We start from the raw sequence: 14,614 nt of genomic DNA on the forward strand, positions 1-14,614 counted from the left end.
TATATTCTATCTAATGAAAGAGTAATATGCAAATTAACCATCATACCACTATGCCCACCAGCCAATCAGGAGCAAGTATGCAAATTAACCCCAACCAAGATGCTTGCAGCCACGGAGCAAGCAGGAGGCTTGGGTTTCCCAGGCAATGGAGGAAGCCAAACTTTCCACACACTCTGGTGGGCTCAGGCCTCCACTCAAGGCTACAAAGTTTCAATTATAGAAGATAAAAAATCCCAGATACCAGGGCCTCCGCTTGGGTGGCCGGGGGGCATGGTCAGCCTGAAAACAACCACAGGCCCCTCGCCCAGGCCGCCCCACACCCCAAGGGAACCCCCACCCTGATCCGGGACACCCTTCAGGGCAAACCAGCTGGCCCCCACCTGTGCACCAGGTCTCTATCCTACCTAATAAAAGAGTAATATGCAAATTGACTTATCACTCCAACATACAAGATGGCTGCCCCTATGTGGTCAAAGATCCTGCCCCCATGTGGACACAAGATGGCTGCCACAAAATGGCCAGCAAGGGAAGGCAGTTGGGAGGGACCAGACCTGAAAGGGAGGGCAGTTGGGGGTGATCAGGCCAGCAGGGGAGGGCAGTTGGGAGGGACCAGGCCTGCAAGGGAGGGCAGTTGGGGGCAATCAAGCCTACAGGGGAGGGCAGTTAGGGGTGACCAGGCCAGCAGAGGAGGGAAGTTGGGGGTGACCGGGCCTGCAGGGAAGGGCAGTTGGGGGGGACCCAGGCCTGCAGGGAGAGCAGTTAGAGGCAAATAGGCTGGCAGGGGAGCAATTAGGCATCAATCAGGCTGGCAGGCAGAAGTGGTTAGGGGTAATTAGGAAGGCAGGCAGGCGAGCAGTTGGGAGCCAGTAGTCCTGTATTGTGAGAGGGATATCTGACTGCCCATTGGGATTGGGCCTAAACGGGCAGTCGGACATCCCTCAAGGGGTTCCAGATTGGAGAGGGTGCAGGCTGGGCTGAGGGAACCCCACCCACCCACGTGCACGAATTTCGTGCACCGGGCCTTGTGTGTGTGTGTGTGTGTGTGTGTGTGTGTACACACATACATACGTATACACTGAGTGGCCAGATTATTATGTGTTCAGAGATCATAATCTGGCCGCTCAGTGTATATGGTATCAGTAAGGCCTTACTGATAAGGTGAGATCTGAGTAAAGACTTGAAGAAGGTGGTGAAATGAGCCTTGTCACTACGTGAGAGAAGAGCATTCTAGACAAAGAGAAGAACAGGTGGGGCAGACTATGGGGCAGAAGCATTTGCTTCCAGTAACTGACTACTTGGACCCCAGTAATTCTTTAACAGTCCTAATTAAATAACAAGTTGTCTTCCTACAGTTTTTATCTAGTGGTACTAAGTATCTTTTCTACAGCTTCCCAGAATTTGCCTCATCTGTCATTACAGTACTTTATTTTTATTTATTGATTTTTGGAGAGAGAAAGAGAAACTTTGATTTGTTGTTCCACTTATTTATGCATTCATTGGTTGAGTCTCACATGTGCCCTGACTGGGGATCCAACTGGCAACCTTGGCGTATAGGGACGACACTCTAACCAACTGAGCTACCCAGCAGGGCCCTTAAGTTATTTTTAAATAACTATCAGGACTGTCCTCTCTCCCCACACTAACCATTCTGCAGTCACTAAATTTCAAGTCTCTTTAATGATCGTTTTTCTGATAGACCTTTAGCTTGTCAGTGTCACTCATAAAGTATATTTTTCCCCTCCCCATATATAAATGGACCTATGCTTCAGATAAGGTCCTTCTTACCAGCAGTTTCTAGGAAGCTTTTTACTTATCTACTCTACCCACATATTTCTATTTATTACAATTCAGAATTTGATTTGCTCTCATGACAGGCCTCTATTCTCTAATTATGTAATACTTATTTTCTTAAACTTAGGAGTAAGACTTTGCATTTAGCTTATGTTAATTTTCATCTTGATGTGTGCCCATCATTATGGCCTTTTTAAAACCCTAATGATTGCATACAAGCATGTCTTTGTGTAAGCAGTTTTTTATATTCTTCATATTTATTCTTTGAAAACCAAACTAATAATTATTTTTAAGAACTTTTTCTGTGTCTCATTTCTCCTTCCCAATTCCAAATTCATTTTTCATGATGGAGAGACCAATTTACAAGTTTGTGTTTTTTTTTCGTTTTTTTTGTTTTTTTAATTTTTTTTAAAATATATTTTATTGATTTTTTACAGAGAGGAAGAGAGAGGGATAGAGAGTTAGAAACATCAGTGAGAGAGAAACATCGATCATCTGCCTCTTGCACACCCCCCACTGGGGATGTGCCTGCAACCAAGGCACATGCCCTTGACCGGAATCGAACCCGGGACCCTTGAGTCCGCAGGCCGACGCTCTATCCACTGAGCCAAACCGGTCTCGGCTCAATTTACAAGTTTTTTAAAATAAATGTCAGAATTCATTTTACATGTCTTTTTTTTTATTATTATTTTTATTTAAGAGAGCGGGAGAGAGAGATAGAAACATCAATTATTAGAATTATCAATCGGCTGCCTCTCCCACAAGCTCCCAGGGGGGTCGAGCTCACAACCCAGGCATGTGCCCCATCCGGGAATCGAATTGTGACCTCCAGGTTCATAGGTCGACACCCAACCACTGAGCCACGCTTGCCAAACTCAGAATTCATTTTAATGCTATAGTCCTAATTAATATTTTGTAAATTTAATTGTGAAAATGTTTTACATCTTTGTGATCTAAATGTAGTAGACCAGAAAGACAGTTTACTTGTTGGTTTTTTTTACTGTTTTCAGAGGGAATTCACATGGGTTTTTGTTTTGTTTTTTAAATATGTTTTCATTAATTTTAGAGACAGAGAGAAAGGGGGAGTTTTAAACTTACGCTTTTATTTCCAAAGAATTATCTTATGAAATTTTATTAATTACATGCCTCTGCATATAAATTCCTGTGTAAAATGGCCGACTAGGTCCAAGTGCAAGGACAGCCGTGGCTGGGTGGCCCAGTTAGTTGGAGCATGGTCCCGTATAGGTTTGATACCTTGTCCGGGCACATACTTAGGTTATGGGTTCAATTCCTGGTTAATGCGCATATAGGAGGCAACCAATCGATGTTTCTCACATCAGTGTTTCTGTCCCTCTAAAATATCAATATAAGCATCCTCTGGTGAGGATTGAAAAAAAAATAAGTATAAAGACAATAGCTTTGCATAAATTACTAAATTATTTTTTAAATTTTCCCAAAGTACACTCACACTGGACATACTACCTCTTTCTTAGTACACTTCTGAACACTGAGTATTATCAATATTTTCAGTCTTCACTGATCTTGAAGTCAACTAATGACATCTTGTTTTTCTTTGTATTTCTTTGATTACTGGTGATACTGAACATCTTTTTAAAAGTACGTTGGTATGTTAATTTGCATATTTGTATCTTTTCAAGTATTTTTACTAGTTCTTTGTTTGATTATTTTGCCTGTGAATTGATCAAGCTATCAGCCTTTTCCTTTACGGTTTTTGAGTTTTGTGGCATGATATGAACTCGAAAATTATTATTTTATAGTTTCAAATGTTGTATTTGTCTTATTATAAATGAAGGTTTTAAAAATAACATGTAAGAATAGAAAAGGCTCTGACTTCAGAATGAGATCTGGATTTAAATTCCAGCTGCTCATGTATTACGTTGGGTAGAGTATTTAATCTCTCCGAGCCTATTTGCTCCTATGTGTGATGTATGACCACTTCATAAGGTTTTGATAAGTATTAAATGAAATGCACATAAAACACCTGTTGTATATGTGGCTGGCAAATAGTAAATGCTTATGTTTTCTTTCTTCTCCTTAATACTGTCATTCATCTACTTAGATGATGTCAGTTCATACAGACTGTATTGTGTCCGTGCAGATTTTAAGTACATTGATGGAAATAACAATTAGAAATGGTGAGTATATAATGGTAATTAGCAGTATGAATTATTGATTGATATGTACATGGTCTTTTTTTGTATTGCTGAAAATTACTAGTAGGATATTTGGGAATATAGAATAAAAGTTATTTTTGTAATCTAAAGTCTTTAATAATGAAACGCCATCAAAAATGAGTATCTGCATTTTTCTAGTTGTATAAGATGTTGCAAGTGGCAGCCCTTACCTAATATTTACCAAGTCATGGCTTACTGTGCTAGGTAAGTAGAAATAGTTGCAAGCTTATTTATTTAGTCAATTAACTTTAATTGGCTCTTGGTGAGCAACAGTATTATACTGATTGTGCACTGAGGTGATTGATAGTGTCTACTGCAAAATTCACAATTGCTTTTTCAAAACCTTTGCGATCTCTTATAATGAAACAAGCATTGTGATCTAGTTGTCTTGTTTTGAGGATTGTGACACATAGACACTGGTGATGGTAAAATCACCCAGTGCGAATAGTAGTTGGTATTTTACCATTGTTATTTCTGCCTTTTCAAAATGTGTTCCTTCCTCCTGAGTTACACCCTTTTATCCATCCTCTCTCAGATACTTTGTTCATAAATGTCATTTCTTTGATATTTATTTGAAATTTTGTAATTTTTATATGATCATTCTATACAACTATATTGTTAACATATCATTACCAGTTGTCATATAAAATCACTATAATAATCCATGTTTCACATGCAGACTATCACCTTGCAACTGTGAGTTTGTGAACTCAGGATTTGAGATAAAATATTTTCTTCTACTAGATACCTTCAGTGATTCACCAGTTTGGCCTTGGATCCCATCATTGTCGGATATAGCAGCTGTGTTTTTCAATATGGGAATTGATTTTAGATTTTTGTTTCCTCTGGAGAAACTTCAGCCAGACTTTAATGAAGACAATCTAGTGTAAGTTTTCTCTTCATAATTAATGCCAAAAAACATTCTCTTAAACAATTTTTATATAATAGTTAATAGTCATTCTTTTAATAACTTTAATATCCGTTCTTGATTTTTTTTAAAAATCTTTCAAAGTTTAAATGGCTCTTGAAATAGATACATTAACCTCTATCTTCATCTAAAGCCATCATGTTTAACAAGGGAAAAATAGAAACTTTTTTTAAAATTCAAAACACAGTAGTAATATTTTACCTGTTTTCTGTTTTGCTCTCACTTTGTTCTAGCCAAAATATCTGCTTGTTCTTTCTATACATTAGCCATTATCGCATTAGTTCTTCTTCAGACTGACCCCTCAGTTCCATCCTTAGTGTTTCTCTGCCAAAATATTAACTGTCTTACTTACTGAAACACTGTTTAAAAGACAGTCCATCTATTGGGGGCAGATTATGGTACATTAATAATAATCATCACAACTACTAAAACGTATTGCTTAGTATATGCAAAGCATGGTTCTAAGGCTTAATATGTAGTATTTCATTTAATAATCACTACAACTATTAGTACTTTCATTCCCATTTTACTGGTAAGTCAGGCATAGAAACATATTAAGTAACTTGCCTAAGTTGTATAGCTAGGAAGGGAAACAGGACTACCAAGCAGATATTTAAAAAATAAAAAGTTCTTCAGATATTCAAATATCTCCATGATATATATTAAGTGAAAAAAGAGATGTGCACAACAGAGTAGTATATAGTATGCTAACATTTGTATTAAAGGTGTGTGTGTGGGGGGAAATACTCATATTTATTTGTAAATGCATAAAACACTTGTGAAAAAAAAGAACTAAAAGTAGAAGTGATTGTTTTATACTCTAGACTGGGAGTATAATTCTTCACAGCATACTGTATCTTGATACCTCTTGACTTTTTAATCAGATTAAACAAGGAAATATCTTTTTTTAAATCACCTAAGTGTATGCTTTTTATTGATTTGAGAGAGAGAGAGAGAAACATCAATCAATTGCCTCAATACATGCCCTGCCAGGGATGGAACCCTCAATCTAGGCATATGCTCTGACCAGAAATCAAAGCCACAACCTTTTTTTTTTTTTAATATATTTTATTGATATTTTTACAGAGAGGAAGGGAGAGGGATAGAGAGTTAGAAACATCGATGAGAGAGAAACATCGATCAGCTGCCTCCTGCACACCCCCTACTGGGGATGTGCCCTCAACCAAGGTACATGCCCTTGACTGGAACCGAACCTGGGACCCTTCAGTCCGCAGGCCGACGCTCTATCCACTGAGCCAAACCGGTTTTGGCCAAAGCCACAACCTTTTGATGTACAGGATCAACTGAGCTACCCAGCCAGATCTTACCTATCTTTTGAAGGCCAAGTTCATATGTCTCCTCTTCACTTACCTCAATGGGGAGGCTTACAGTTTCTTTATATTGCTGTGGCAGTTTTTTTAAGTCATAGGAGGCTTTTAAATATTAAGAGTTCTTTTTGTAGTCAGAGCCATCATCTACATAACTCTCTGACACCAAAAGTAATGAGGATAGTGCCTTATAATAAGTAGTAGTTCAAGGAAAAACTTAATGCATAGAGATAGAGATCAAATTAGTATTTACCTGGAGTGAGAGAAAGTGGGTTGACTTGCATCTGGCAAGAAGGGACTTTTAGGGGTAATGGAAATGTCCTGTTTCTTGATTCGGATAGGGGTTACACTAGTAATATATATTTATCAAAACTTAAAATGGGCATATTCCTCTTATTGAATGTAAATTATGCCTCAATATAATATACATTTTTGATGTTATATTTCTTATAATTATATTGTACCTAATTTCATTTTTGCTTTATTCATTTTCGATAGTTCTGAAACACAAATGACATTGGGGGGAAAAGAAAGTGAAGATTCATCTGGTAAGCCGATTTTTTCAACTCTTCCTGAAACCAACATTTTAAATGTGGTTAAGGTAGGTAAAACACTTATGTGTGTCTTTAAATCAGAGCTGGAACCATTTACTTTTGTGGTTTTAAAACAAAATAACTAATGTTTTACCAGGTGATTTCCAGTCTCTGAAATTTCTTAGCAATAAAACTTTGTTTTAAAGATAATTTTTGCTGTTTTAATTTGGTTTTTAATATTAGGAGTGAAAGGGACCTTTAGATCAGAGTATATATGTAACATAGTTCTAGGAATACTTTACCAAGAAGCTTTTTGAAACTAATATCTTTAAATCAATAATTTTTTTAGCATTCAGATGTATGAAGAAAAAATGTTACAATATAACTCAGTGACTGAGAATAACGGTGTTAAATCATTTTTAGTGGTTGGATCAAATCAATGATATTGCACCATTAAGAAAATCTTGAGCCCTAGCTGGTTTGCTCAGCAGACTGAAGTGTCCCAGGTTCAATTCGGATCAAGGGAACATGCCTGGCTTGCAGGCTCGATCCCCAGTAGGGGGCGGGGCGTGCAGGAGGCAGCCAATCAATGATTCTCTGTCATTATTATCTCTTGCTCCCTCTCCCTTCCTCTCTGAAATCAATAAAAATATATGTAAAAAAAGAAAGAAAAAGGAAAATCTTGAAAATGAGAAAATATGGAAGAAAATACTTAATCCTATCACCTAATTCAACTACTAACATGAGTATTTTTTTTCCTAGGCAACTGATGTTTTGTTTTCTACACAATTCTCTTGCATTTTTTATTTAAAAGTTGTTATTTTAAACTATTTAAGTAAAAATTATCTCAAGTAGCTTTGTCTCTGCATTTGTGTCAAAGTTTCTAGGCTTATGTACATCAATACATCCAGAAGGTTACCAGGATCACGAAATAATGTTGCTGATTTTAATGTTATTTAAAATGAGTTTGGAAAAACAGCTGAAGCAGATTCCTCTAGTGGACTTTCAAAGTCTCCTGATAAACCTGATGAAAAACATCAGAGATTGGAACACAAAGGTAATATTATTTAAAAGTTTAGTATTGGTTTTCTTGTGTAACATCAAAATTTGACTTTCACAGAGCATGCAGAACAGTTTCTAAGCTCAGTTAAGATCTTGGGCAGGCCCTAGCTGGTTTGGCTCAGTGGATAGAGCGTCGGCCTGTGGACTGAAAGGTCCCAGGTTCGATTCCAGTCAAGGGCATGTATCTTGGTTGTGGCACATCCCCAGTAGGAGGTGTGCAGGAGGCAGCTGATCGATGTTTCGCTCCCATCGATGTTTCTGACTCTATCCCTCTCCTTTCCTCTCTGTAAAAAATCAATAAAATATATTTTTTTTAAAAATCTTGGGCAGATGAAAAATAAACTGAGGAAGGGACTGTCTTTGCTGGGACTGTATTATTTAAATTCATTATAAGTGAATCGTCTCTAAAACTATTTTTTACACACACACACCAAATGTGTTTATTGGGGAATTACTGTGGGCCAAACATTAATGTAGATGCTAGAGATACATCTGTTAAAAAAGACAAAGCCCTTGACCTCATGGTAGTTTTACCCTAGTCAGAGCGTTATATAATAAAGAAAGTTGCCCTAGCTAGTTTGGCTCAGTGGATAGAGTGTCAGCCTGCGGACTGAAGGGTTGCAGGCTCAATTCTAGTCAAGGGCACATGCAGGAAGCAGCTGATCAATGATTCTCTCTCATCATTGATGTCTCTATCTCTCCCTCTTCCTTCCTCTCTGAAATCAATTAAAAAAATATTTTAAAAATAAATAAAAAGTAAATGTAGAATATAATATTATGTCAAGTTATAATAGGGCTACAAATAAAAATATAGCAAGACATTAGTATAGAGAATAGCAAGGCAGTCAAGGAATGCCTTTCTAGAGTGTCCTTTGAGCAGAGACCGAAAAGAAATGGAGTGTTTGCCAAAACCGGTTTGGCTCAGTGGATAGAGCGTCGGCCTGTGGACTCAAAGGTCCCGGGTTCGATTCCGGTCAAGGGCATGTGCCTTGGTTGCGGGCACATCCCCAGTAGGGGGTGTGCAAGAGTCAGCTGATAGATGTTTCTCTCTCATCGATGTTTCTGGCTCTCTATCCCTCTCTCTTCCTCTCTGTAAAAAAAAAAAAAAGAAAGAAATGATGGAGTGAGTTATACATACAAAAATATAAGTTTAACTTCTGCAGCCATATTGAGGCTTAACATATAATTTTTTTTAGACTTTTAAAAATTATGTTTTTCAAGTTTTTTGGTGGAAAATTTCAAAGTGTAAAAATAGAAGAAAGTGTAATGAACCCTTAACTACCTATCACCCAGCTTTGTTATTATCAAGACATTATCTTGTCTCATCTGAATCCTCCCCCCATATTTCTTTACCCTACTCGGATTATTTTGAAGCAGTTCTGTTAGACTTGAAATACTGGAATAGCGAAGGATCCTTAAAATGCAAGGAATCCAGGTCCAGGAAGATATACGGTCTTGTACAACTCTCATTATACACTTTTGGGAACTAGTAGTTGTATTCAAATCACTTTATTCTTCCAAGAAGGAATATTTAAGTACATATAGATAGGTATCTGTTCAGTCTGTTCTAGAGTTTAAGATAAAATTGAATCTGTGTACTATGTACATTTTAGCAGGTACTAGACTCCATGCTGTTTCTAAAAATGAGTGCTCTTTTCATAATAATGCTTCCATTATGGCAAAATCATTGTAGATGATCTGTTGGATATTTGATTCCACTGAACTGTTTGAAAAATCTTACTCATTCTTTGTTTTCAGGTGCCTGAACTCTGTTTGGCCATAAATGAACTCTCCAGTCATCCCCACAACCTTCTGTGGTTGGTACAGCTGGTCCCTAACTGGACATCCCGTGGAAGGTATTGAAAAGTGAGAATTAAACATTTAAAATGTATAGTGTTGTCTAGCCGATGTGGCTCAGCAGTTGAGCATCGACCTATGAACCAAGAGATCACGGTTCCATTCCCAGTCAGGGGAATTGCCTTGGTTTCGGGCTCGCCCCCAGTTGAAGGTGTGTAGGAGGCAGCCAATCAGTGATTCTCATTGATGTGTGTGTGTGTGTGTGTCTCTCTCTCTCTCCCTCTCCCTTCCTCTCTGAAATCAATAAAAATATATTTTTAAATGTATAATGTTTACATTAACAAAATGCTTTTGGGACCTTTATTTCCTTTTATCATACCTTAAGTGTAGTCTGAGTCTTTTATTTCATATTTAGCTTTGGGAAAATGCATTGACAGCCTGATTCTGATACTAAGGCAACTCTAACTTTATGTACAAATATTTTACATGAAACTTTTACTATTCTATTAAAGCTTATATGTTAGCAGGACTAGAAGAACTTTTGGCTCATTCATCTGCTTCTCAAATAGTATTGATTAAAATACATTCTAAAATTGTAATTTCAGGCAACTGAGACAGTGCCTCAGCCTAGTGATTATTTCAAAGCTTTTGGATGAGAAATGTGAAGATATCCCTAACGCCAATAATCTGCAGGTATAAATAACATTTTTGTATTCCTAGTAAATGGAAGAAGTAGTAAAGTGTAGGGAAAATTGATGGATCCTGAGTTAAAAGTCCTGGGATTAAATCTCAACTCTTAGACATAATACTATTTATGTAATCTTTAGGATGATAATTAATGAGATTTCGTTTCTTCATCTGTGAAATGGAGATGGTATCACACCCTCTACTATCTCCATAGGATTGTGGTGGACATTTAGATCAGCGGTCGCCAACCTTTTGGACCTTATGGACCACCGCAGACCAAAGGTTTCCTTAAAACAGCAGTCACCAACCTTTCGGACCTCACAGACCACCAGTGGTCCGCGGACCACTGGTTGACGACCGCTAATTTAGATGAAATAGTATAAAAAATCTGCTAGGAAAACCATAATGTGCTGTATATGATGTCATTTATTAAATTAACTCATCAAGGTTAGCAATTTTATCACAAGATTAGAAATTGCAAAACTCTTGTACATTAACTGCATCTTATACCTGTTTTAATATTAGTCTTTAAATTGTAGAGCTTAAATGTTGTTGCCCTTCATTCAGTACTTGTTCAGTAGTAAGTATTCACATAGATACATGAGTGTGTATAAACATGTCCTAGGCAAGTTCTACTCTGAGAAGTCCTGAAGGCTTTTTTCAAACATTAATAGTACTAATGGGACTACTCATAGTTATATTTGAAAACTCAACATAGAACCGGATTTAGATGTAGTGCTCTTGTTTGAATTGCAGTTTGGTACAAGATAATCTGGAGGGGAGGGGGATGAATTAGAGACTCTGCCCTTGAAAACATAACCTAAGTCATTGAAACAAAACAAAAAAAAACCACCATTGTGGTACAGTGTAGTAAGAGCAGTGATATTAGTGTGCACAAGGTGCTCAGGGACAGAGAGATTGAAAGAAACAGCTGCATTGGTGGAGTTGAGGTAGATTTGATTCCAGATACCTGGGGACCACTTCTGAGTCACCAGGGTCATTATCAAATATTTCTCAGTCCTTTCAGTGATATTTACTGCCATCAAAAGGGAATCCTTTAAAAAATTCAATGACTTCTACTCACAGAGAGATTCAATTTTGCTGACTTTCAAATAATTTCACAGAAAATACACTCTCTTTGATCTCTATTATAATGCCATTTGGTCTCCTCCTTAAGCTTTTATCCTCAATTACAAGTACTAATCTTTAAAATCCCTTTTAAGCAATTGAGGACTTTAAAATAGAAGAGAAATTGGTATCAGTTAAAGGGCCAAAATTAGAGAAGTCAAAATGAATGGAGGATACACTAAAAAAAAATAGCCTGAGAAAGAACAATTGTATTGCTTAATATTACTCAATGTCTTTCTTTTGATAGATATCAGTCCTACATCGGTATCTTGTACAAATGAAGCCTTCTGATTTATTGAAGAAAATGGTCTTGAAGAAAAGAGCTGAACAACCAAATGGCACCATTGATGACAGTCTTCATTTGGAACTTGAAAAGCAGGTATCTGAAGTTAGATCATCTCAAAAAGAGTACATATGAGCATGACTGATGCCACCTTCCTAACCATAGACTGATACAGCATAGGCATTTAGAGAGTACTATAAAGTGAATGTTGCTATCATTCAGTAACATTCTTCAGTAAACTTGAGAGTTGAGATTGAGGTAAAAAAAAGGATGGTTATTGGTAATTTAGTACTGGGAATATTTTTTTGTAGCCCTTTACTTGGGCAGTTGTGAGGTAAAATGAATGCACTTGCCTTAGAAATCGGAAAGCCTGGGTTAAATGCATGGCTTTTTCGAACTTACTGACTCAATTTACTTTAGCAAATCCTTAATCCTTCCTGGGCAGCTTTCCCAATGTGTAAACTGGAGTGATATCTATGCTAGCTAATTTCATGGGTGTTCATTTTATTCATTTCTCTAATAGGCATATTACCTGACCTACATTCTTCTTCATTTAGTTGGTGAAGTTAGTTGTTCCCATTCTTTTTCTTCTGGACAACGGGTAAGTAGTTTTAAATAGTTTTTGTTTTTAATAAATGTCACTATTGATGGAATGAATGAATGAACATTCTTTATTAATTATATTAAACTAATTGGGATGACATTGGTTAATGAGATAAGTTTTGCCCAGCTGGTGTGGCTCAGAGGTTGAGCATTGACCCATGAACCAAGAAGTTACAGTTTCGATCCCTGGTCAGGGCCACATGCCCAGGTTTTGGCCTCGATCCCCAGTAGGAAGCATGAAAGAGGCAGCCGGTAGATGTTTCTCTCTCATCGATGTTCCTATCTCTCCCTCTCCCTCTCCAAATCAATAAAAACATTTTTTAAAAAGATTATATAAGTTTTAAATGTACAGTTCTATAATACATTATCTGTATATTGCATTGTGTGTTCACCACTCAAAGTCAAATCATCTGTCACCACATATTTGACCCTCTTTACCTTCTACCTCCCTCCACCTCCATTCTCCTCTGGTAACCACCATACTGTTGTCTGTGTCTATGAGTTTTTTGTTTGTTTTGTTTGTCCATTTGTTGCTTTCTGTTTTATATCTCCATGAGTGAAATCATATGTTTCTTTTTCTGTGTGACTTATTTTGCTTGGCATGATTCTCTCAAGATAATCCATTTTGTCCCAAATAGCAGTATTTCATCTTTTCTTATGGCCGAGTAGTATTCCATTATATATGTGTACCACATCTTTATCCAGTCATTCATCGAAGGACACTTAGGTTGTTCCCATGTCTTGGCCACCATGTGAACATAGGAGTTCATATATCTTTACAAATAAGCGTTTTCACATTTTTTGGGTAGATAGCAAAAGAGTGATTGCTCGGTCATATGTTAGTTCTATTCTAATTTTTGTGTGTGTTGCGGGGGGACCTCCATACTGTTTTCCATGTACCAATTTATGAAAATTCTTTATATAGGAGAAAATTTAATAAAAGTTAACTTTGGATTTGCTGTATAACCGTGATTTTCTTTTTTTTAATTTTATTTTATCGATTTTCACAGAGAGAAAGGGAGAGGAATAGAGAGTTAGAAACATCGATGAGAGAGAAACACCAATCAGCTGCCTCCTGCTGATGTGCCCGCAGCCAAGGTACATGCCCTTGACTGGAATCGAACCTGGGATCCCTCAGTCCGCAGGCCGATGCTCAATCCACCAAGCCAAACCGGTCAGGGCTTTTTAACCTTTTTCATTTCATGGCACATATAAACTAATTAATAAAATTCTGCGGCACACCAAAATATATATATTTTTGCCAGCCTAACAAAACAAATGGGTACAATTTTGATTCATTCACACTGGATGGCTATTATTGTGTTCGATATTGTCACTTTTTTTATTTCATAATCTAAGGGAAAGGGGGTCAGTGCCCCTAAGTAGTCAGGTATTGCATGTTTTAAAAATTCTTATGGCACACTGGTTGAAAAAGCGCTGCTTTAAGATATTAGCACTTCTGTCTAAAAACTATATAATTTTAAAACCTTTATTGATGAATATTTTTGTGATTACACACAGTACTAACACGGATATGCTTATTCATACATCTCTACCAACCTATGTAAGCATTTGTGTAGGGTAAATTCCTAGAAGTAGAATTGCTAGATCAAAGGTTATAAATTTTTCAAATTTTAATTATTTAAAATAGCTATTATCATACTTCCCTCCTAAAAAGTAACCATTTAGCCCTGGCTGGTGTGGCCCAGTTGGTTGGGCTTCATCCCATGCACCAAAAGGTTGCCAGTTCAATTCCTAGTCAGCGCACATGCAGGGGTTTTGGGCTCCATCCCTAGTTGGGGGGCGTGCAGGAAGGAGGCTGTCGATTGATGTCTTGCTCTCACATCAATGTTTCCCTCTCCCTTTCCCTCTTTAAAAATCAATTAAAAATTTTTTTAAAAAATATATATTTTTTATTGGTTTCAGAGAGGAAAGGAGAAGGAGAGAGAGAGATAGAAACATCAATGATGAGAGTCATCAATTGGCTGCCTCCTACATGACCCACACTGGGGATCGAGCCTGCAACCCCTGTATGTGCCCTGACCGGGAATTGAACCTCAACCTCCTGGTTCACAGGTCGACTCTCAATCACTGAGCTGTGCCAGCCAGGCAAAATAAAAACCTTTTTTAAAGTGTCTGTGTGCATTCTTACCTTAGTATATTCAACCTAAGTATATGTATGAGAGTGACTGTTTTGGACTTATACTTCTAAAACTTGAAAGACATTTAATTTTTCTTTTTTGCTCAACCCTTTTCTCTCTCTCCCCCCCAACCACCGC

At 37.4% G+C, this 14,614-nt stretch overlaps 1 protein-coding gene across 1 annotated transcript in view; it reads left to right on the top strand.

Moving 5' to 3' along the window:
- SLF2 (SMC5-SMC6 complex localization factor 2) overlaps window positions 1-14,614 on the top strand; it is a 45,404-nt gene that overhangs the window by 21,716 nt on the left and 9,074 nt on the right. Inside the window, exons 10-17 of the mRNA XM_008144190.3 lie at window positions 3,872-3,947; window positions 4,731-4,872; window positions 6,741-6,843; window positions 7,656-7,832; window positions 9,596-9,693; window positions 10,240-10,327; window positions 11,697-11,828; window positions 12,256-12,333. Coding sequence (XP_008142412.2) covers window positions 3,872-3,947; window positions 4,731-4,872; window positions 6,741-6,843; window positions 7,656-7,832; window positions 9,596-9,693; window positions 10,240-10,327; window positions 11,697-11,828; window positions 12,256-12,333 — 894 coding nt within the window. The remainder of the gene's footprint in view (window positions 1-3,871; window positions 3,948-4,730; window positions 4,873-6,740; window positions 6,844-7,655; window positions 7,833-9,595; window positions 9,694-10,239; window positions 10,328-11,696; window positions 11,829-12,255; window positions 12,334-14,614) is intronic.

This window comes from Eptesicus fuscus, chromosome 17, assembly GCF_027574615.1.
Source record: "Eptesicus fuscus isolate TK198812 chromosome 17, DD_ASM_mEF_20220401, whole genome shotgun sequence".
NCBI lineage: Eukaryota > Metazoa > Chordata > Mammalia > Chiroptera > Vespertilionidae > Eptesicus > Eptesicus fuscus.